The sequence below is a fragment of the Hibiscus syriacus genome, unplaced genomic scaffold, assembly GCF_006381635.1.
Source record: "Hibiscus syriacus cultivar Baekdansim isolate YM2019G1 unplaced genomic scaffold, ASM638163v2 tig00111213_pilon, whole genome shotgun sequence".
NCBI classification, from domain to species: domain Eukaryota; kingdom Viridiplantae; phylum Streptophyta; class Magnoliopsida; order Malvales; family Malvaceae; genus Hibiscus; species Hibiscus syriacus.
Window position 1 is genome coordinate 2,124,776 of NW_024063022.1, and position 21,310 is coordinate 2,146,085.

The 21,310-nt window shown below is 34.9% G+C and overlaps 1 protein-coding gene across 1 annotated transcript; it reads right to left on the reverse strand.

The window, feature by feature from the left end:
* Positions 1 to 18,649: 18,649 nt before the first annotated feature.
* On the reverse strand, positions 18,650 to 20,755 carry LOC120156130 (WEB family protein At1g12150-like). The gene is made up of 2 exons (XM_039167545.1): positions 20,502 to 20,755; positions 18,650 to 20,103 (listed from the first exon to the last, which is right to left on the reverse strand). The coding sequence occupies exons 1-2, from the start codon at positions 20,697 to 20,699 to the stop codon at positions 18,655 to 18,657; spliced, it is 1,647 nt and encodes a 548-aa protein (XP_039023476.1). The 5' UTR covers positions 20,700 to 20,755; the 3' UTR covers positions 18,650 to 18,654.
* Between the last annotated feature and the right edge of the window lie 555 nt (positions 20,756 to 21,310).

Genomic DNA, 21,310 nt, shown 5'->3' on the forward strand with positions numbered 1-21,310 from the left:
CAACGTACTCACATACCTTAAGTTCTCAATGAAATACATGGGGTATTAAAAGAAAATATATAAATGAACAGTGAATGATAATGATAATTGTGTTGATGATGATGATATATCTAAATATGCATATATGCTTTTGTTATATGAGATTCTCTATGGTTTCTTGATATAATGTTATGATATGTTTATAATATGTTAGTGGTGGCAAATTTTATTTCTCAGTAATGTACCATGGACTAATAAAAGAAATAACATGAATGAACCATGCTTAACGTTATATGTTATGGTTGGTTAAATGCATGATGATATATGTTCTGGTTGATTAAATATATGATGTTTTTGTATGTTATAAGAGTATGTGATTACATGTTTCAATATGTTATTTATGCATTTTATGCCTAACTAAGTCATCGACTTTGCATGTGAGTGTTTCATACGCAGGTTCAGAGAAGCATGAAGAGCGAAGCTAAGATCAGACAAGACAACATATCCATACTAGAAGATCAGATCAGAAAAAATGTATATAATATGTTATTTTGTTTAATTAAAGTTGTTGGAATGGAATTCAAAGTTTGAATCGTATATGCTCTGATCAATTTTGTAAATAAACCTCACCATATTTATGCAAATTATTAAGTTCTATTTTAGAATTTAGTTAAATTCTATTTATTCACTTTGATCAAGGGTTCCATTATTTTTATATAAGTAAAAGTTTAAGTTTTTAGCTATCTTTTAAAAGTAAATTATTTGAAAAGTCAATGTGACACCTTGAATTCGTATCTAGGTTAGATATGGGTTGCAAGTGTTACAAGTAATTTATGCACTCAATGCTGCTGAAGTTTCTTAATTTAAAATAAGGAGATCGAGCAGTCCATGAGTAGGAGGCTGAATACAACAAGCTTAGTCGTTATGCTACTGAGGTAGCTCCTAATGAAAAAGCCTGACGTGATTAGTTTATTGAGGGTCCGAGGCCTATATTGAAAGAGATGATGTTGACGTTAAACTTTCCTAGCCTGCAGAAAGTTATAAACCGAGCTAACGCTATTAAAATAGCTCAAAAGGAGACTCTAGCAGCGGAGTAATTTGAGCAGAAGGGAAAAAGTGTTGGAATGTCTTCAACTTCCCATCATGCTAAGAGAGGCAAGATCTCGAGTTCCCGATATACTGACAGTGATATTTCTACTACAACTTCTCAAAAAAACTAAACAATCATAATATGTTCCTTCTAGTTCGAGTGGAGCATATGGAGAAAGAACTAATCCATCTCAAACATGTGGTAGATTTCACTGGGGAGTATGTAGATTGCTCTCTGGCGCTTGTTTTTATTGTGGAGAAACGGGTCACTATGCTCGGAATTATCCACATAGATTCGAAGATAGATCAGTGCAAATTGAGATATCAGTAGTAGCGCCTAGTAGAAGAAGAGGAAAACGATGATCTAGGGGTTAATCTGAGTCTAGCCAGCGACATGAGACTCGGGGAGTGGCCCAAATTTATAAAATTAAGACCAATGAGGATTGGGATAACTCGGATATCATAACGGGTACATTCCATCCTTTTGATGAGCCTGTATTTGTTTTAGTTGACCCCAATTCTACACACTCTTATATTAGTACAAAGTTGATTAGAGCTAGAGGAATTCCTTTAGAACCAATCTTTAGTGAGATGATAGCGGTAAACCCCATGGGACATAGTACGAGAGTAACTCGTGTATGTAGGAAATGCTCGTTAAGATTCAAGGGGTTGTGTTCCCGACAAACTTGATGGAGTTACCCTTCGATGAGTTTGAAATCATTTTGGGAATGGATTGGTTGCCTCCACATCATGGATGGGTTGATTTTCATAAGAAGCGATTAGTCTTGAAGGATGCGGAGAGCTCTGAAATAGTATTGATCGGCGAAAAAGCGAAATCGCCATTCAATGTGATATCGGCCATAACTACAAAGAAAATGATGTCAAGGGGATGCATAGCTTTTCTATCTAATGTGATTGAAACTCGAGTGTCATAAGTGAGATTAAACGATATCCTAACAGTTAAGGAATTTCCAGGGGGTTTTCCGAAGAAATTATCGGGTTTACCTCCAGATCGTGAGGTGGAATTTAGGATTAAGGTTTACCCGGGTACCGAACCTGTTTCTATGGCTCTATATCAACTGGCTCCAACGGAGTTAAGAGAATTAAAAGCCCAATTACAAAAGCTACTCGATAAGGGATTTATCAGACCCAGTGTTTCTCTTTGGGGAGAACCTGTGCTATTTGTGAAAAAGAATGACGAGTATATGTGGTTATGTATTGACTATCGTCAGTTAAATAAAGTAATGATAAAGAACAAGTATCCTCTTCCATGGATTGATGATCTATTTGATCAACTGAAAGGTGCAGCGGTGTTCTCTAAGATAGACCTGAGGTCGAGGTACCACCAATTAAATATCAAAGAGGATAATATTTCAAAGACAGCTTTTCGGACTTAGTACGGCCACTATGAATTTGTGGTGATGTCATTTGGATTGACTAATGCTCCTACAACATTTATGAACATGATGAACCGCGCATTCCAACCTTACTTGGATCAATTCGTGGTGGTATTTATAGATGATATTTTGGTGTATTCCAAGTCAAGAGAGGAACATGATGCTCATCTTCGAGTGGTTCTTCAGACACTTCGTGAAAAGAAGTTGTATACAAATTTTGGTTAGCTGAGATTGCTTTCCTTGGTCATATAGTCTCTGCAGAAGGCAAAGAGTAGATCCTGAAAAGATTAAAGCTATAGTGGATTGTCAACCCCCAAAGAATATTTCTAAAGTTTGGAGTTTCTTGGGGCTTGTTGGTTATTATAGACAATTCGTGAAGAACTTATCATGTTAACTTTGCAGCTAACTAAGTTGTTACGGAAAGAAGTACCTTTTGTTTGGTCGGAGAAATGCCAAGAAAGTTTTGAAATGCTAAAGAGAATAGTAACATAGGCCCCAGTTCTTTATAACCTAAGTCAGAAAAAGACTATGTCATTTATAGTGATGCATCACATAATGGACTGAGATGTGTGCTGATGCAAGAAGGCAAAGTTGTGGCTTGTGCCTCAAGACAATTGAAGAATCATAGAGAAATTATCCGACGCATGACTTGGAATTGGCAGCGGTTGTTTTGCTTTGAAAATTTGGTGTCATTATTTATACGGTGAGCGTTGCCATGTTTATACGGATCACAAGTCTAAAGAACATGATGGCTCAAAAAGAGCTGAATTTGAGACAGAGAATATGGATTGAGCTTTAAAAAGATTATGATTTGATCATCGATTATCATCCAGGGAAAGCTAATGTGGTAGTTGATGCACTCAGTCGAAAGACTTTTGTATCTCTACGGGCTTTAGATGTGTGTATGTCTTTAAAGGAAAATGGTGCCTTGATTATTGAACTTAAGTTAAAGCCAATGTTTTTGGATCGGGTAAAAGAGCTGCAAGGTCGAGATGAGAAATGTTTGATGAGAATGGCACAAGTCAAAAAAGAAGAGGTCAAAGGCTTTGTAATGAGGGACGACAGATGTTTATATTATCGTGGAAGACTTTGCATTCCCGATAATGATGAACTAAAAAAAGATATTCTTTTTAGGCACATTATAGTCCTTTGATGATGCATCCAGGTGGGAATAAGATGTACCAGGATCTGAAAAGTTGTTATTGGTAACCTGGCATGAAAAGAGCTATATCGAAGTTTGTTTCAAAATGTTTGACATGTCAGCAAGTTAAAGTTGAATATCAAGTGCCTTCCGGATTGCTACAACCGATATACATTCCTGAGTGGAAGTGTGAACGAGTTACAATGGATTTTATTTCAGGGCTACCTTTTTCACCATGTAAAAAGGACTCGATATGGGTAATTGTGGACAGATTGACTAAGATGGCTCATTTTATTCCATTTCGAGTAGATTACCTGATGGATAAGTATGCGATGTTGTATATAAAAGAGATAGTTAGACTCCATGGAGTGCCTATATCGATAGCATTTGATCGAGACCCAAGATTTACTTCAAGATTCTAGAAGTCTTTACATGAGGTATTGGGTACTCGATGATCCCCGTATGAAGCTTTGTATGGGAGGAAGTGTCGAACACCATTAAATTAGTTTGAACTAAATGATCGAGACCTAGTTGGCCTGGATTCGATGAAAGAAATGGAGGAGAAAGTGAAAGTTATCCAGGATATTCTAAAAATAGAATCCGATCGACAAAAGTCTTATGTTGATTTGAAAAGAAAAGAAATTGAATTTCAAGAGGGAGAAAAGGTGTTTCTGAAGGTATCACTTTGGAAGAAAGTATTGAGATTTGGGCGCAAAGGAAAGTTCAGTCTGAGATTCATTGGACCTTATGAGATTTTGAAAAGGGTCGGACCAGTAGCATATCAATTAGCTTTGCCTCCAGATATGGACAATATCCATAATGTTTTTTAGGTGTCGATGCTTAGAAGGTATCGATCAGATCCATCCCATGTCATAACACCTGAAGAAATATAAATCCGACCAGATTTAACTTATGAGGAATAACTAGTGCGGATCTTGGCTAGAGAAAACAAAAATTGTATAACATGAGGATTTCTTTAGTTAAAGTGCTCTGGCATAACCATAAGGTAGAAGAAGCTACTTGGGAAAGAGAAGAGGACATGAGGAAGTAGTTTCCTCACCTCTTCATTTCAGGTACTTCTTTAAATTCGAGGATGAATTTTCTTAAGGGAGAGAATTGTAATACCCCAAATATTAGGTCAGTGACTTTATTGAAAACATTTAAAATTGGAGGATTAATTTGAGTAAATGATAAAGGATAAGAAATGACTTAGAAATAGTGTTTAAGATCAATTAGTAACAATTGATGAATAAAGAGGGCATTTTGGTCCTCTAAGGGAAAATGAATTTAAAATTCATTTTATTAGGATTTAAGAAGAGAAAAAGGGGAAAGTTAAAACTAAACTAAGTAATTTATTCTTCTTCTTCCCGTGTTCATGTGCTCTCCCCATAGCCAAGGAAAGTTTTCTTTGAGTTAGTTATTATTTAGTTTGTGGACAAATTTTGAATCCTTAAGTAATATAGAGGCTTGAGGAAAGTTGAAGGATGATTAAAACTAAGTAATTAGTGAAATATTTGAGATTGAAGGAAATGGGTTTTTTAATGTTATATTGGAATATGAGTTTTTATTGAAGTTTACTACTATTTTTGACTTGTCAAATAAGTAAATAAGAGACTAGAAGCCTTGGATGTGATTAAAAACATGTTAGAAAAAGTAGTATGATTCTTAGTGTGATATGTTCTTTGAAGATTTTAGATGTTATAAGAAGTTAAATGAAAGAAAGTTAGTTGGGATAAGTAAAGAAGAGTTTAGTAGTATTGTTGGAGGTAAAATAAGGGAATTTGACCAAATTTGGATAAAATCGAGCTGAAAAATGGAAAATATGGGTAAGGGTATCGATACTCGAAGAACAATATCGATACTATAGGTTTAAATTTGGGGAAATCAGATGAACAGTATAGATACTGATAGAATTAGTATCGATACTGATATGGGTATCGATACTATGAGGAAGGTATCGATACCATGAATTCCAAAATGCAAAAATGGTAACGATACTACAAGGAAGTATCAGTACCATAGTATAAAAGTATCGATACCATAGTAAAGGTACCGATACTATCGAGTATAGAAAATTCAAATAGGATGAATTTTGATAGAAATTGAATATAATAGTACTTTTAAGTATTATTAAAAGTATAAATGTTAGAGAGAATACTAACATTAGTATTGTGTGTGTACTTAATGGATACTTGTGTAGATCGTAACCAAACTCCCAAGTCAAACAAGAAAAAGGGCAAAGGTAAAGTTTTCAAATAGTTGGACATCCCTAAAGCATACTAACGAGGCATACCATGTGAGAGCATTTATTACGTACATTAAGAGTTATAGATGCATGTTGTTAAAGGCATATGTTGCAATGGTATATTAGTACTATGTGTACTATAGGCACTAAGTGTGCAACTCACGAAATTCATAATGTGTTTATGAATGACCGTATAGGCACTAAGTGTGCAACCCATAGAATTCATCATATGTTGATGAATGACTGTATAGGCACTAAGTGTGCAACCCATGGAATTCATCATATATTGATGAACAGCCGTATAGGCACTAAGTGTGCAACCCACGGAATTCATAATGATTTTATGAACGGCCGTATTAGTACTAAGTGTGCAACCCACATAATTCAACATATGTTGATGAACGATTATATAGGCACTAAGTGTGCCCACAAAATTCATCATATGTTGATGAACGACTGTATAGGCACTAAGTGTGCAACCCACAGAATTCATCATATGTTGATGAATGATCGTATAGGCACTAAGTGTGCAACCCACATAATTCATCATATATTGATGAACGACCGTATAGGCACTAAGTGTGCAACCCATGGAATTCATAACATGATTATGAACGACCATATCGGCACTATGTGTGCATCTCAAAGAAATTATAATGATTTGAAAATAATGAATTTGTATTTGATAGATATGATAAAATGGTGTATTGATCTCACCTCACTAGTATTCTTGCCTCACTAAGTAAATACTTAACGTGTGTTTATTTCACGCGTAAGTTTTAGCAAGTAGATTAAGGAGTGCATCTGACATTGCAAATCAAGGGCCGCCTCATCAATAATTGTACGATAGCTATGTCCATTTTGATAATATTAGTTGGCATGTAATAGAATTATGATAACGCTCTGAAAAGTATTTGATTTATAATGATGTAAAAAGGTAAAATGTTTAAACATTAAATATTTAACTACATACTAAAGTTTAATGAATGTTTTATTATTATTAAATAATTTTTTTATGAAAAGATTCAAAATTTTACTGGTTTTCAAAGGAGGAAATGTTTTAAAAGTGATGTGACATTTGTGTCTCGTGTACAAAAACGTATACGGGAATTGGGTGTTACAGGTACATCAAAAAGATAAAAGGTACCTGCTATAATCTCATGAGCATCTTTGTCATCATCAGTCTTAATGTGATAAATTCAGACAGTAGTTTTTCCTTCCTATTAGATGCAACCTCAGACATACCGGGCCTGCCTCCTTTGCCACCTCTACCCTTCTGGGGTCCTGCAATATACTGATTTGGGTATAACTCTAGACACTCCCTTTTAAAATGACCAGGTTGTTTGTAATGAAAACATTTTCCCTCAGCAAACCAACACTGACTCGAATGCCTTTTCCCGCAATGCTCGCATTCTGGAACATGACATACTCCTAAACCTCTGGTACCCATTGAAGTTGTTTGAGTATACTTGGTCTTCCCTCCAGAGAATCCCTTTCTAACTGTAGATACTAAGGAGGGAGAAGTTTTCTACTGGTGATCTTTATTGCAATTATAGATGCAAAGTAAGAGCATCCAAATCTTTTACTTGTCTGTTCCTTTTTCGTCTCGTGATCCACAAGATCAACTTTCTCCATAGCTTTAGCCTTGTTTACTACTTCCTGAAAAGAAATAAAATGATGAGAAACTAAGATCTTTTTGTACTGAGGATCCAACCCAAAAATAAATCTGTCAATTTTGACTTTCTCAGTCAGAAGGAACTTCGATGCAAATTGACTCAACTTGTGGAACTCATATTCATATTCATAAACTGTCTTGCCAGTCTGCTTCAGGTTCAGGAACTGTTGCATCATTTCATTAACAAACATGTCTCCAATGTATTTATCCTTGAATTCACTTAGGAAGAAGTCCCACGTGATCTACTCAGGAGAGACTTGTGCGGCGACAGTATTCCACCACACACTAGTTTGCTCTATCATTACAGACACAACTACTTCTAGATTTCCATGATCGTCACAAGGAATCCTACTCAGCATATTCTTAACATCTTTTAACTAATAATCAACAGTCATCGGATCAGCGTCTGTATCGCCTCAGAACTCAGGTGCTCCCATTTTCCTCAATTCTTTAGGAACCGATATTGGTGCCTGACGATTGATAATGTTGTCCAGAGCTTGTAAAAACAACCCACGATCTTGAATTGACATGTCTTGCTGATTCACATTAGGCGGTTCTACATTAGGCTGAGCAAGAGGTGGATTTTGGTTCACCTCGTTACTCCTGCACATTACTCCCACTCTGTTCAGGAGTAACGCGCTCAGCGACCCTACTTGATTCTTGATGATCCAACATCTGAACACAGTCAAAATCATTTAACATTAGTAAGGAGTAACTTTACTAAATAATAAGCATCAAAGCATATATACAACCATCAATAAAATTTTGACATCCTAGTGGCATGTATACATTGTTAACTTAATTTAAACTCATTTCCTGTCCAGAAACAGCTAAACATGTAGCTCTAATACCAATAAATGTAACACCTACAACTCGTATACTTAAACAAATACATGTTATAGATGTCACATGAATGATTTAAAACATTTCCCAATTCAAAAGTGGATAAAATTTATTTTTCCAAAATGTAGTTATTATTATAAAATATTAAATCACATAAAATTATCGTATAGTAATCATAATATATATATACATATATATATATATATATATATATATATATATTCATCAAATGCGTCCATATATAAAAGTAATACAGTTAAAACCATCCATGATAAAAGAAAGTAAACCAGTTTAGTTTAGCCATTAAAAACTATATTCAAAATATTTCAACAGAGCAACTAGGAAATTTATAAATACATGCCACTAACTAAGTCAAATCACATCAAATGATGTCTTACTGATATTGTATTATACTCCTCGATGCTTGATGTTGCTCTGTATCCTTAGTTTACTCCTGACGTTTACCTACACGTGAAAATCATCACACGCTAAGTATATACTTAGTGAGGCAGTCGACAAAAATAAACCGTGTAATACATCATTAATATACAACCATATGTCATAATCAATGTAGCATGATCACTTACATGTATAACCATTTAATTACTATAGTAAACATGATAATGGTGCAATATAAAACATTTTCAATAAACCATAGCCCAATATATAGACCTTGAGGACCTTGGGTACACGAGTCAATATATATACACCGTAGTGCTAACCCGAGTATGACACATAAGGTCATGTCCACCATTTGTACTAGGTTTGTTTAAGTACAGTCCCGAATATGACACATAAGATTGTGCCCACTATATACACTAATTATACTTTAGTGTAATCTCGAATATGCAGCCTGCAGGTGGACTCTGTGGCATGCCAACTATACATTGTCCCTCATTAATTCACTTGGGCTTATATTCTATTCTTGATTCATCCATAAAAATGTTTCAATCTTATTCACATTGTGGGCAGTTCAAACCCAAAATAACATTCACAAATATGTATCCATAAGTGATCAATGCATCATGATTCCACACTTTGACATATTAAGGTCATGTCGGTATTATGAAAAATGACATAATATCATGCTGATATAAAAGCGGTAGACTCATCGCAAGTCTTCCTGATGATGTATAAAACATCCATGTATAATGTCATGCATGCATTGCACTCACCTTGACACTTTATAATTTTCAAAAATATTTGCCTCATTACGCTCCAACTTAGTATTTTTTATACTCGACTTGCTTTGAACACAGTCAATCATGATATGTACAAAATCATAAATTCATATCGATACATATGTTAGTATTGTACTAACATAAATACATTTCCAAAACAAATTCCATAATCATACTTGAAACCTATTCACCACCAAATACTTTAACACTTATTAATTCCTTTTAATTTCGGCACCAACTTTTCCAACTTATATAAAATGGTCCTTCACCATTTTTGCACTTAAACTTTAAATACTAAAATTCCAGCATTGAAAGTATTATCAACCAAGTACACATACAAAGGCATAATTACAATAAACACTCCCAAACAATTCGAAATTTGCATTAAAATCACAAAACTTTCTAAATTTCCAAAATAATCAAATTTAACATTCTAACATTCATTTCAATTCCCAAAAGAAATTTCCAGTCTAGTATATCAATTATATAACAATTACCCATCAACCCATGAATTTTATAAAATTGTCGAATTATTCCCCTAACTTTTTGAAAATTATCAAATGGTCCCCAAATTTAAAAATGTGGAAATAAAATTTTTAATCCTAATTTATCATCTTTCAAAATTTCCTGAAATTTTTATTTGATCCAATTTACCGATTTCTTACAAGACTTTAACCTTTTTTAGTTTTCAACATAAATTCCGGAACAATAATCTAATTTCAATAAAACCCCACTTTCAATAGTAAACTATCCATTTATAGAATAAAAATATTTTTGGGAAAATTACCACATAGGTCCCTAAACTTTTCCAGGTTTTATACTTTGGCCACTAAACTTCCAAAATTTAGGGTATTACGCAATGCACCTAAACTAATTCCCATGATGCAAAAGATATGTGCAAATGATCCTACTAAAGTTCAAACTTAACCTAGGTAAAATGATCCTAAAAGATAAATCTTTTGGAGAGTTATCATCGCCATCATCATTCCTTTTATTCAATGTCGACTGTTGCATCGTCCCAATCAATGTCAGATGTCATTATGTCTCATTCGATCCATTCGGTAGTGTCGGAACAACCCGAAGATTATGATGTTACTAGTGTATCATCTCGTTTATGGTTATACAGAGGATTTCGACACTAGATTTTTGAATGAGGGACACCTGGTAGCACCTCACGATCACACTTTATTGCCACTTTATCATCCCATGCATCATTTATCGCCTTCATTTACAACAAGCTCTGATGACATTCTAATGTCATTCGATGACCTACCACCACATGTCGAGAACCCCGAGTGAAACTGACGAGGCCTGACATATGATGTCCCAACGGAGGAAGAATTGCAAGGCTTCTTACAATTCGATGACAATGAGAAAGCGAGATTCAACCACATTTGACACCGTAAGTTTCAAGTATATAAGTATATTCCTTTTGAACTTTACAAACTTTACATTTGAGGGATTTCGTTCTACAATATTTTGATGTTATTGGCTGGGCTTTATATTCTCAAATCAAATATGGAATATTTTATGAATTGGTTTTTGAGTTTTATACCACATTTACATTTTTGCGGCATCGTTTTATTAACATGAATTCTCCAGATGTTATATCTTTTCATTTGTTGGGAGAATATGTCTATTACATATTTTAACTTTTCTATAGGGTTCATGATATATGTCATAGATTATATTTATTTGACTCATTCACTTGAGATATCTAAGGGTTTTGATGTTGATATCGCTTACTTAACTCTTACTAGCTCGGTAGGGCAAGCTTATAATGCCCAGACGATGGAGGGGTGGCATATCCATGACCTAGCACTTCGCTACATCCACCAATTTCTTGCATACAACTAATCGGGACATGAGCATTTCTTGGATATAATAGGGTTACTTGTTGACACTCCTGAAGCTCCCTATTTTATTCCTCCTAGCACCATGACCCCTCGTGGTAAACATGTCTTTCTTCAAAGGACTGCACCTTCATCACAAGCGGACGATTCGCAACCGGATGAACAAGCAGAAATCAATGAAGTGCATGGTCGTCTCATCTCTATTGAGTCAAATATCATCGATATTCTATCATATCTTCACCCGGGCACCTCTCTTCGAGGTCCCTCTCCTATGTTTTTATTTTCGTATTGGGACAATACGCCTTAAGTGGGGGCAAAGAATAATTGCATCAATTTTTCTCTCACATGTTTATATGATTGGATTTGAGTATCTCTTGATTTATATGTTGATATTTTGTGTCGTTGATCTTGATTCTTGCTTTGTTTCTTTGAATGCTTTATAAGCTCTTGATCACACTTTTATTTGAACTAGGATGCATGATAGTGAAAATGGCATGATTAGTTCTTTCTTGAAACTTTCAATTGAGATCTCATGAGTTTGTTGGTTGACATGTACTTGACTCAATGTATATTACATTTTCTTGTGAGATTTGTGCTTAAAGAAGCAATCTTTTCATTCTTGCTCAATTATTTAATTGAGTGTACAAAAATATTGATGTTCTATAACCTACAATTAAATGCATATTGAGACTGCATGTTTGAACTTGATGCTTTTATATGATAGGGGCACTTAGGATTTACCCACTCCTCTATCCAAAATTGTCCACCCATTCACTCCCTTAGTTTACCAAATTTTTGCCTTTACTTTTTTTTGTGTTTTTACCTCTTTTTAAACTCGAGACCGTTTTGTTTTTACCCTCTTTTTGTTACCCTTGTTAGGACAGAGATTGAATTGTTCAACAAACATAAAAAAACCTTTAAGAAAAAAACAACACCGTTTAAGACCAATCTATTATGCATAATTATTTCATTAGACAATTAGTGTAACGATTGGTGTGATTGATGTCATTAATCAGATTGCATCAAATCATTTTCATAATTCAAAATACATCTTTGAAATTATTTTTTATATAATTGAAAAGGTGGATTCTCTATAGTTTGAATTTTTTTCATCAATACTAGAACTTTGTTTGTCCATTTTTCAGAAAATGTTTAATATATTTTATGACAAGCAACTATTTATCTTTGTGATACATATAAAGATAATAGATTAAGATCTTTTAGTTACAACATAATAAAAATTCATATATCTTGCAAGCATATTTTTATTCGATAAAAAATGTGTCCTTTATTATCCATTTTTGTTGTAAATCTCATTATATAATGTTTTACTAAAGAAAGAAACCACGAGTACCCTAAAAGAAAAATATTCATATATGTATAATTTTTTATTAAGAAAAACAAATCATTAAGAATTAAAATGACAAGAGAGAATTATATATATACATTTATACATTACAAATGAAAATTGTTTTTTATTAAATTTAAAAATTTGCTTTCATTCATATATGTTATAAGTCATATATTATATTATTTTAAACTTGACAAACACTTAGTCTCAAAATAAGTTTAGATAAATAAAATATATTAATAAATGTATGAGAAATATTGAAAATGTAACCCCTCAGACCGATGCGGATAACCCGATCTGATCTGGAGTGTCACATTAGGGCCACCAGAGCGACCCACCGTAAAAATAGTGGAAATTTAAAACTTTTTTTTAAACATGTTACTCATAAAATCATTTATCAATATGCAGAAATAAAACAGATTTCTAGACTCGTATATAAAACAAAATACAATTAAATGCCCCTAATCACATGTACCATCATCTGCAAGCAACGCCGAAAGAACTCCCCTTACTGAAATCAATAGTTGTACTGGTACAGTTCTTTTAACCTGCAATGGTGAGTAATAGAGTGAGCTTCGAAAAGCTCAGTAACATAGAACTACCAGATGATACCACATGACATGCAGAAAAATGGGAAGCCATATAATTTCCTTATTAAATCAGACGTATACCAGTTTACAGAATAATCTGGGTTCCATTAGTAGTTCATCGAGTAGAAGCCATGAAGATCACAGTTCATAGGAAGCATTCATAGTATCACGTTTCCATGAGTCGAATAGGATGTCTAGTGTGTTCCAATCAAAACCAATAAAAATATATAAATCTTTTAAAACCATAGTGGAACCCTCCAACCAGACTCCATTATATCGTTCCCCAGAACTACAAACGTAGGGCTTACCCTCAGCACACAACAAAAAGGGAGGCAACCTAAGGATATACCTTGGGGACTATGGGCCTACCCAAGGATATCATTAGATCCGTAGGGTTACCTTCAGCACACAGCGAAGGGAATCAACCTAAGAATATGCTTTGGGGCCTATGGGCCTACCCAAGGGTATCCTTAGATCCGTAAGTTTACCTTAAGCACACAACAAAAGGGAACCAACCTAAGGATATGCCTTGGGGCCTATGGGCCTACCCAAGGGTATCCTTAGATCCATATGGTTACTAGCTGGATCAAAGCTGTGTGACCCAGACTTCAAAATCCTATCCATATAAAAATCCAGTAGAAATCAGTTTATCCGTAAATCATAATACCTGGATCGTGATCCAATAATATGTCATATCTGTGATCATGAAATAAATCGTATATCAAATTTCCACCTGTACACCATAAGTAGTCAAATGATTAACCCAAGGGGGTACCTTGGGCCTAAAAGCCTACCCAAGGATCCCCTTAGGTCCGTAAGAAATTTCCAGCTTGATCAGAGATGTACCTCCATTCTACCCATATAATATCCCAATAAAATAGTTCGAGTAAAACCAGTGAAACATAAAATCGTAGTTCATAAATCAGTAATTTCCTTGATTCCATACATCAGAAACAATTCATATTTCTCGATAAAAACCATAATCGTAAATGATATACCATGTTGACATGGTTCATAATCCAATAAATCAATAATTGCGTTAAAACTCATTTTAAAACATATAAAACCGTCATGTAGTACATATAGAACACACTAGAGGATCGAAGTATTTTTCAGAGGCATTTTGTAGTTATCAGTATGAATAACTTGGACTTATGCAATTTGATTGGATTCCAAGAACGAGGTCCTATTGAAGAGAATTGATTAATAACCGATCTAATCAAACATTTACAATCCATGTTGATCGATTGGTTTATTGAACTATTCGAACTGAACTATCTCTCAGAACTAATGCCTGTCGACCCGTCAATTTATTGCCTTTCCAGGGTATTCACTCTTAAATACTAACAATTCTTGTCCATAAATCATCTTCGTAATCACCGCTGAATAGATCTTCCAACGGTCTTTATTTTAATTCCACGTTTCAACGATATCAGGAAATACGAACGTACTTGATTCATGGTTCATGACCCATAAGGACAATTCATCATGTAAGTTCTACAGTGTTTCCAGACTCATCCAATCACCTATTTAATCCTCAACCATTGAGGTTACTTAGTTCATTAAGCACCGGTTACTTCAGAGTTTTCTAGATTAATTCAAACGCTTCTGAATTTCAGATACATATTTTATTTCCTTTCAGTTCAATTTAGTCATATACTAGAGTCATTCTGGTATTCGTGGTTGATTTATCTCACGAATATCCACTTCTTAGTACCGAATACGCTCTAGAGTTGATCTGAGCCAAGTACTTCTAGAATTATCATATATCCAAACTTGAGAAGACGAACATGCATTCAAATGATACATATGTCACTCAGGTATAGACATAGCGGGGTTGATCTACTCACTTAAGTTGTGTTCCATAACTTTTAAGGGTAGTACAACACCCATGTTTATTTGGATTCCTTAATTAATCCAAGACATTTACTTAGTCTAGTCCATAAGGGCATTTTGGTGCATAATGTTTTTCCATTCATTTCAAAGCTTGAGGATATCCATTTACTATTGGGCTTGGTGATATTCTTGAGTCATTTCCATTACAGAGGTAATTTGGTCATTTTACAGATCCAGCGTATTTTAATCAGTACCTTCTGTCTGATCTTATTATTTAATTCAGACTTATCATGTATTACATTCCCTTCGAACAATTTTGACAGAAGAGTACCCTCGATAAATTTATTTTTCAGGTATTTACTTATAACTCACAGATTTCCAGGTTAAAAGTTCTTTCAGATATTACTGACGAATTATTAGGAATTTTTCATACAAAAGTAGGATCTCAACAATTAAATCAGTAATTTATCAGTTTAAGTACAAAGTCTCAGGTTAATTTCTAATTCAGAGTCAACTCAGATTATTTTTACCTCTCAAAGGCATTTTCGTAATTTCGTAACCAGATAATTTTAGTGTTAAACTCTTAACAAGGATATTTATAATTTAGAGATCCTATGGTTAATTGCTTTCCCGAACATTCTCTTGTCTTGAAATGATTCCTTAACAGACTTCTAGTATCTTGCAAAACCCTCTTAGGGTTAAAAACAGGTTATCCAAATTTTCTAAGTAAAACTAGCATTTTACATACTCATCAGTAGTTTCATCAGCTCAATATGTCTTTTCAGAGTTATTAACCAACTTCCAGGGTAATTCTTGTCATTTTACAACATAAGGGTATTTTCATAACTTTACCAAACCGGAGTATTCTCATAATTTCTTATCCAAGTACCTTTAACATTTAACCTTTGATGATATAAAATATAAGTTACAAATCCAGGGTTGATTCCTTTATCATCAATCACAGACCTTGTAATTTAAATTCTAACAATCCCTCAATTTCTTATAATAGTCATCCGAACCGTATTCAGTTATCAAATTTTTACCGCATTCATATCGAATGTAGAACTTAATTAACTACACAAATGAGACCAAACATTATCTTATTCATGCATTTACCAATATCAACATGTTCCATAAAGCATAAAGATGTAGTAATGTATTATCTCGATTTTCGTGTCATACTAATCGGCCATTAAATTCCATTCGAACACACTCGATCCTTAATTCAACTTCCAATAATTCCTCTAATATATATCAACAGAAATTTCATTTAAAACGGGGCTTCATTCTGAAAAACGGATCAAATCGGGTGATAAATCAATGAAAACAGCTTATCGGTTCGAATTTGGCAAAACGGACCCAAAAACGGACTCTAGAAAAAGTTAACGGCCGGTCAACGGGTCAGCTGGCAGTCAAGTCGAATCGGACCGGTCAAACCGGTTCAAACTGGTTTAAATATATCCCCCACACGTCAGACCTTCCCCACGCGCAGGGGGCGCATGGGGGTGCGTGAACCACCGTAGAGAGTTCCAAATATTCCGTAAAAATTTCCAAAATTTATTTTAAGGTATTTTGAAACACTTACCAAGCTCGGTTCACAATTTTGAATGGCGGAGAGCTCGATTCTGAACCATCAAAAACTTTAACTTCCTCACCCCTCCACGCGTCGGCGACGACGGATATACGGAGGACACCGGTGGACTCGGAACGATACAAGGAACACGATGGTGTGGAAGGTGTCAAAAACAAGTGACCGGATCGACGAAAAACCAACGGAAATTGAGTTAAAACCTACGATACTTCCGATTAAGATTTACGAAAAACGATATCGATTCACGACGATAGGTTTGAGGGGTTTTGTTCATCGGCCGACAACGAACACGATGGTAGTTTCAGTTCGTCAAACGGTGATCGGACGATGAGTAGATCGAAGCTCAAAGTAGGTTGACCGGAGGAGGAAATTGGGAAACATTTCTGGGAACTGAGTACGAAAAGGGGTTTATAAATTTTCTCCTATAGAAAAATAGTTAAACTATGAGTTTAGCCACTGAATTTCCTACACTTTATAAAATGATCTTCCAACTTTGAAATTTTATAATTTAATCTTCAATTTCTTCCAAAATACCAATTAAATCCAATATTTTATAATTTCTAAATTTTAGCCCCTAAATTGGGGTGTTATAGAAAACCAAACAAACATAATCATATTAAATAATCCTTAATGTTAATGAAATATGGTGGTAATCAATCTTATAAAATTAAGCTTCGTATACTGCTACTAAATGACGAGGTGACCCGTAAGACCCCATACATCCAATGATTGAAATATTGTTACAGTGGACGATTAAGTTTTGCTCTTAAATATAAATACACCTTCTAGAATTTCTTTAGTGGGTGGACACTTGATTTGAGGTGGTGGAACAAGGTTCTCCCAGTTGTATCTCTTCCATAACATTTAAGACCAATCTATTATAATGCCATAAAAATACCGATTTATTATTGTCTAGACGGAACCAACACCATTAGATGTCTCCAACAGCTATATAAATAGAGATGATTAAGATACAAGTATATAACGTAAAATTATTATATTTAAAATCGTTGGACTAAGAGAAATTAAAAACTGAGATTACCAGTGAAAAATGAAAAGATATTCATCGGGAGAAAAACATGAAATTAATCTCAGTCTTTGATTTTTCTCAATCCAACGATTCTAAAATGATGTAAAACTATAAGTTTTTCACTATGTGTGTAAGATTAAGAGTTTTATATATTTTTAAGATCGTTGGATGATGAGAAATTAAAAGTTGAGATCTCCTTTTCTTAATCAATATCTTCTCATTTCCTACTATTAAACTCAATTTTTGATTTTCTTCATCTAATAGTCCTAGAAAAATGTAAAACTCATAGTTTTACATTAGGTAAATGGATCCTAACCCATGTGTATATATATAATACCCATTAAATAGATGTGAAATAATCATTAATAAATTTCACAAATATAATCTATCATTCAAAGGATGTAAAATAAATAAAGACAAAATTCAGTTACTTATTTTTTATTCAAATTTTAAAGGTTATGAATTCTTTTATATTTAAATATTAAATAATAAAAATTAACTTTATCTATTATTTTGTGAGATTATTTTTTCTCGACTTAAAATTTTATGTCCCGCATGGTATATGATCCTAATTTTTCTCACCATGCAAAATAGTTTGATATAATCAAGATCTTCAAATACAACTATGAAACTCCTTTACGAAGAGAAGTAAAATGGAAAAAGTTTAAGGATATCTCTTTTTTGTTCTGTTCCATTCGCATTCAAAGAAGGATAGGAATTTCATATATAATACATGTATATGAATAATGTTTCTGCTTTGATGCATACATATATAATGTGTATAATGAGTTTGTTAAGGTGGAGAAATAATCCATGGCAGCGAGTCGATACTGAGTCCGAGTCCAGGAAGCTGTTAAGATACCGCAACTATCTCTTCTAGTTGACGCCGTCTTCTGAGTTCACCTTCGAGTACACTATGTGCTGTCTCTGCCGACGCCGCCGACTTCTCCGCCAGCTCCGTTGCCGCCTTGATTTCCGCTATCGCATTTAAGTTTTCTTCTACCTTCTCATCCGCCTCGTTTTTGCTCGTGATAATCGCTTCCAGCTCCGCCATTGCAGCTGCTATTTTCTGCTCCGACATGTTCCCATATTCGTCTATTTTCTTTTGCAATGCTTCATATTCCTCCTTGGAAAGCCTTATCTTCCCATCACCGATCCCCTTTTCTATTACTCGCATTTCATCCAGCGCCTTCTTCTCCGCCGCTTTTGCATGCCCGGCTTGTTCCAGTGCATGTTCTAGCTTTAGCTTAACCTCCTTCACGACCGTTTCCGCCGCGTTGGCATCTTTCCTCAGCGTTTCGATATTATTCTTCATCTCTTCGGCTTCTTTTCTTGCAGTCTCGGCTTCTAATAAAAGCTGTTGCAGTCTAGCATTGTGATCACCATTAAGAGATTCCCTTTCAGCTTCTTTCGTTTCCATAATTTCATTTTGTTGTGCTTGCTTCATCTTCACCTCTTCAAGTTCAACCCTAATGGAGCTCACTTGATTCCGAATAGAACACTCTTCATCGACCACCATTTGCAGCGTCGTAGTAGCTTCGTTAAGCTCCGTAGTTAAAAGTCTAACGGAATCCATTTCTAAAGCATGAACCTTCTTCATCTCTTCCTGCAAAGCTTCGACCTCGTCCGTAGTTTCCATTAGTTTCTTCTCCAGGGCCTTGGTTAACTCGGGATCATACAATTCCCTTGAAGCACTCAATTTCTTCTCGGCTTCCTCCTTAGCATCCAGGTAAGATTTCTTCAACATCTCTTTATCTGCTGCAATAGCCTCTTGTTCATTGTACACTTGTTGCGTAGCGAATTTCACTTGCTTGATAGCTTCCTTCATGGCCGCGATTTGTTTCGTGAGCTCAGCGACCCGTTCCGAATGCATTTTAGCTGAAAGTTGCGCTTCGGCCGCCTGTTGGAACGCCGCCAGCTTCACTTCCAACGCGGCGTCGAAATCCTGCCTGATTTTATTTAGCTCTTGCTTCTTCGCATCGAGCTCTGTCGCGACAGCGAGATATTGCTCCCTGGCCGTATCGAGTTCTTTGTTTCTCTCTTGGTATTCTTGGCTGAATTGAGATTTTTTGAGTTCGAGTTCATTTCCATATTGCTTCACTGCTTCAGCCGCTTCGATTGCGGATTGCTTTGATTCGGTTACTGCTCTAAGTTTCTCGGACAATTCCTGTAATGTTTGCTTAGCGCTTTCGAGTTCACTATCTGCTTTAGCCTTTGTTGCTTCGTCACTCTCTAGCTTTTGCTTGATATTGTTGAATTCTTTCTCGGCTAGAAGAAGCTGTGTCTCCTTGTCTATAACATTCTGGCAAAGATCAATTAGGAGCATACTGTTAAGCAATTAAATCTTGATGGAGTGGTTTGGTAATAATTATAATGGCACAATTTCTCTATGGCTCTCTATACTATAGCATAGAGTACATTTTAATTATGTATAATAGAAAAAGCATGCTAACTAGTCATCTTTGTAGTAATTGAAAAACTGAATTTAACATCATATTTCTGATTTTTTTTAATATCTTATCATTAATTAAATCTATCTCATAAAATTAAAAGTTCATTTTCAACTTTTATAAAATCAATATCATTATGCTAAAAATAAAGGGATAAAAAATGCATCTGGCGTTATAGTTAAAGGACCTGTAAAAAGATTTACCATGTATACACAAGAGTGGACGTTTTGAGGTTGCGTTTTATTATTACCTCGGCAGAAATTCTAGATTTTCTGGGAGTACGTCGGTCTCGTTCCTTGGGAATGGCAACTTCACCGAATAAACTAACGGCGGCTTTGACGGACTTAAACGGTGCCCTGGTATCGATCTCTCCTACCTCTGTCTTTGGTGAACCGCTGGCGGCTTGTGGGAGGCGTTCGCTGGTGGCGCGTCGGTATATGTTCACCATTTTCTCTGTCTTTGCCTTTCCTAGCTAATTTTTCTTCAGAAACAATTTAATTCACCTGCGCAGTTTATCATTTCATCATCATGTACATACAAACATGGATGCAGGCATGCATGCATACAACCTCTAAGTTAAACTTTCGTAAAGTTCATCACCACATATAAAATTAAAGAGACAAATTAACCGACATAAATGTTCCATCATTAATGCATGCATAAGTGAGATGAATATGAACCAAAGAGGCTGAGATTAACATGACAATGCCTGAAAATTGAGCCGGGAACGAAAACCTGACCGGAAGTTGATACGTTAAAGACGGGAAAATGAAGAAAATGGAAGCCTTTGAAGATGAAGTTGAAGAAAGGGGACAAGATGCTGCCCAGAATGAGAGGTGGGAGAGTCATGGTGTATTATTTCCGAAGAGAGCCCCCAACGTTTTCGGATTTTTAATGGTTAAAAATTACTTTTGCAAAAATTTGTATAAATGTTTTATTTTGTGCTAATAAGTTGTTAAAACAAATGGATGTTACCGTCTTAAACCTTTGTTTTTGACCATTTCCCTCGTAATGCATGCATGTATGTATTGCATGTCATGCAGTCACACACCTCACTTC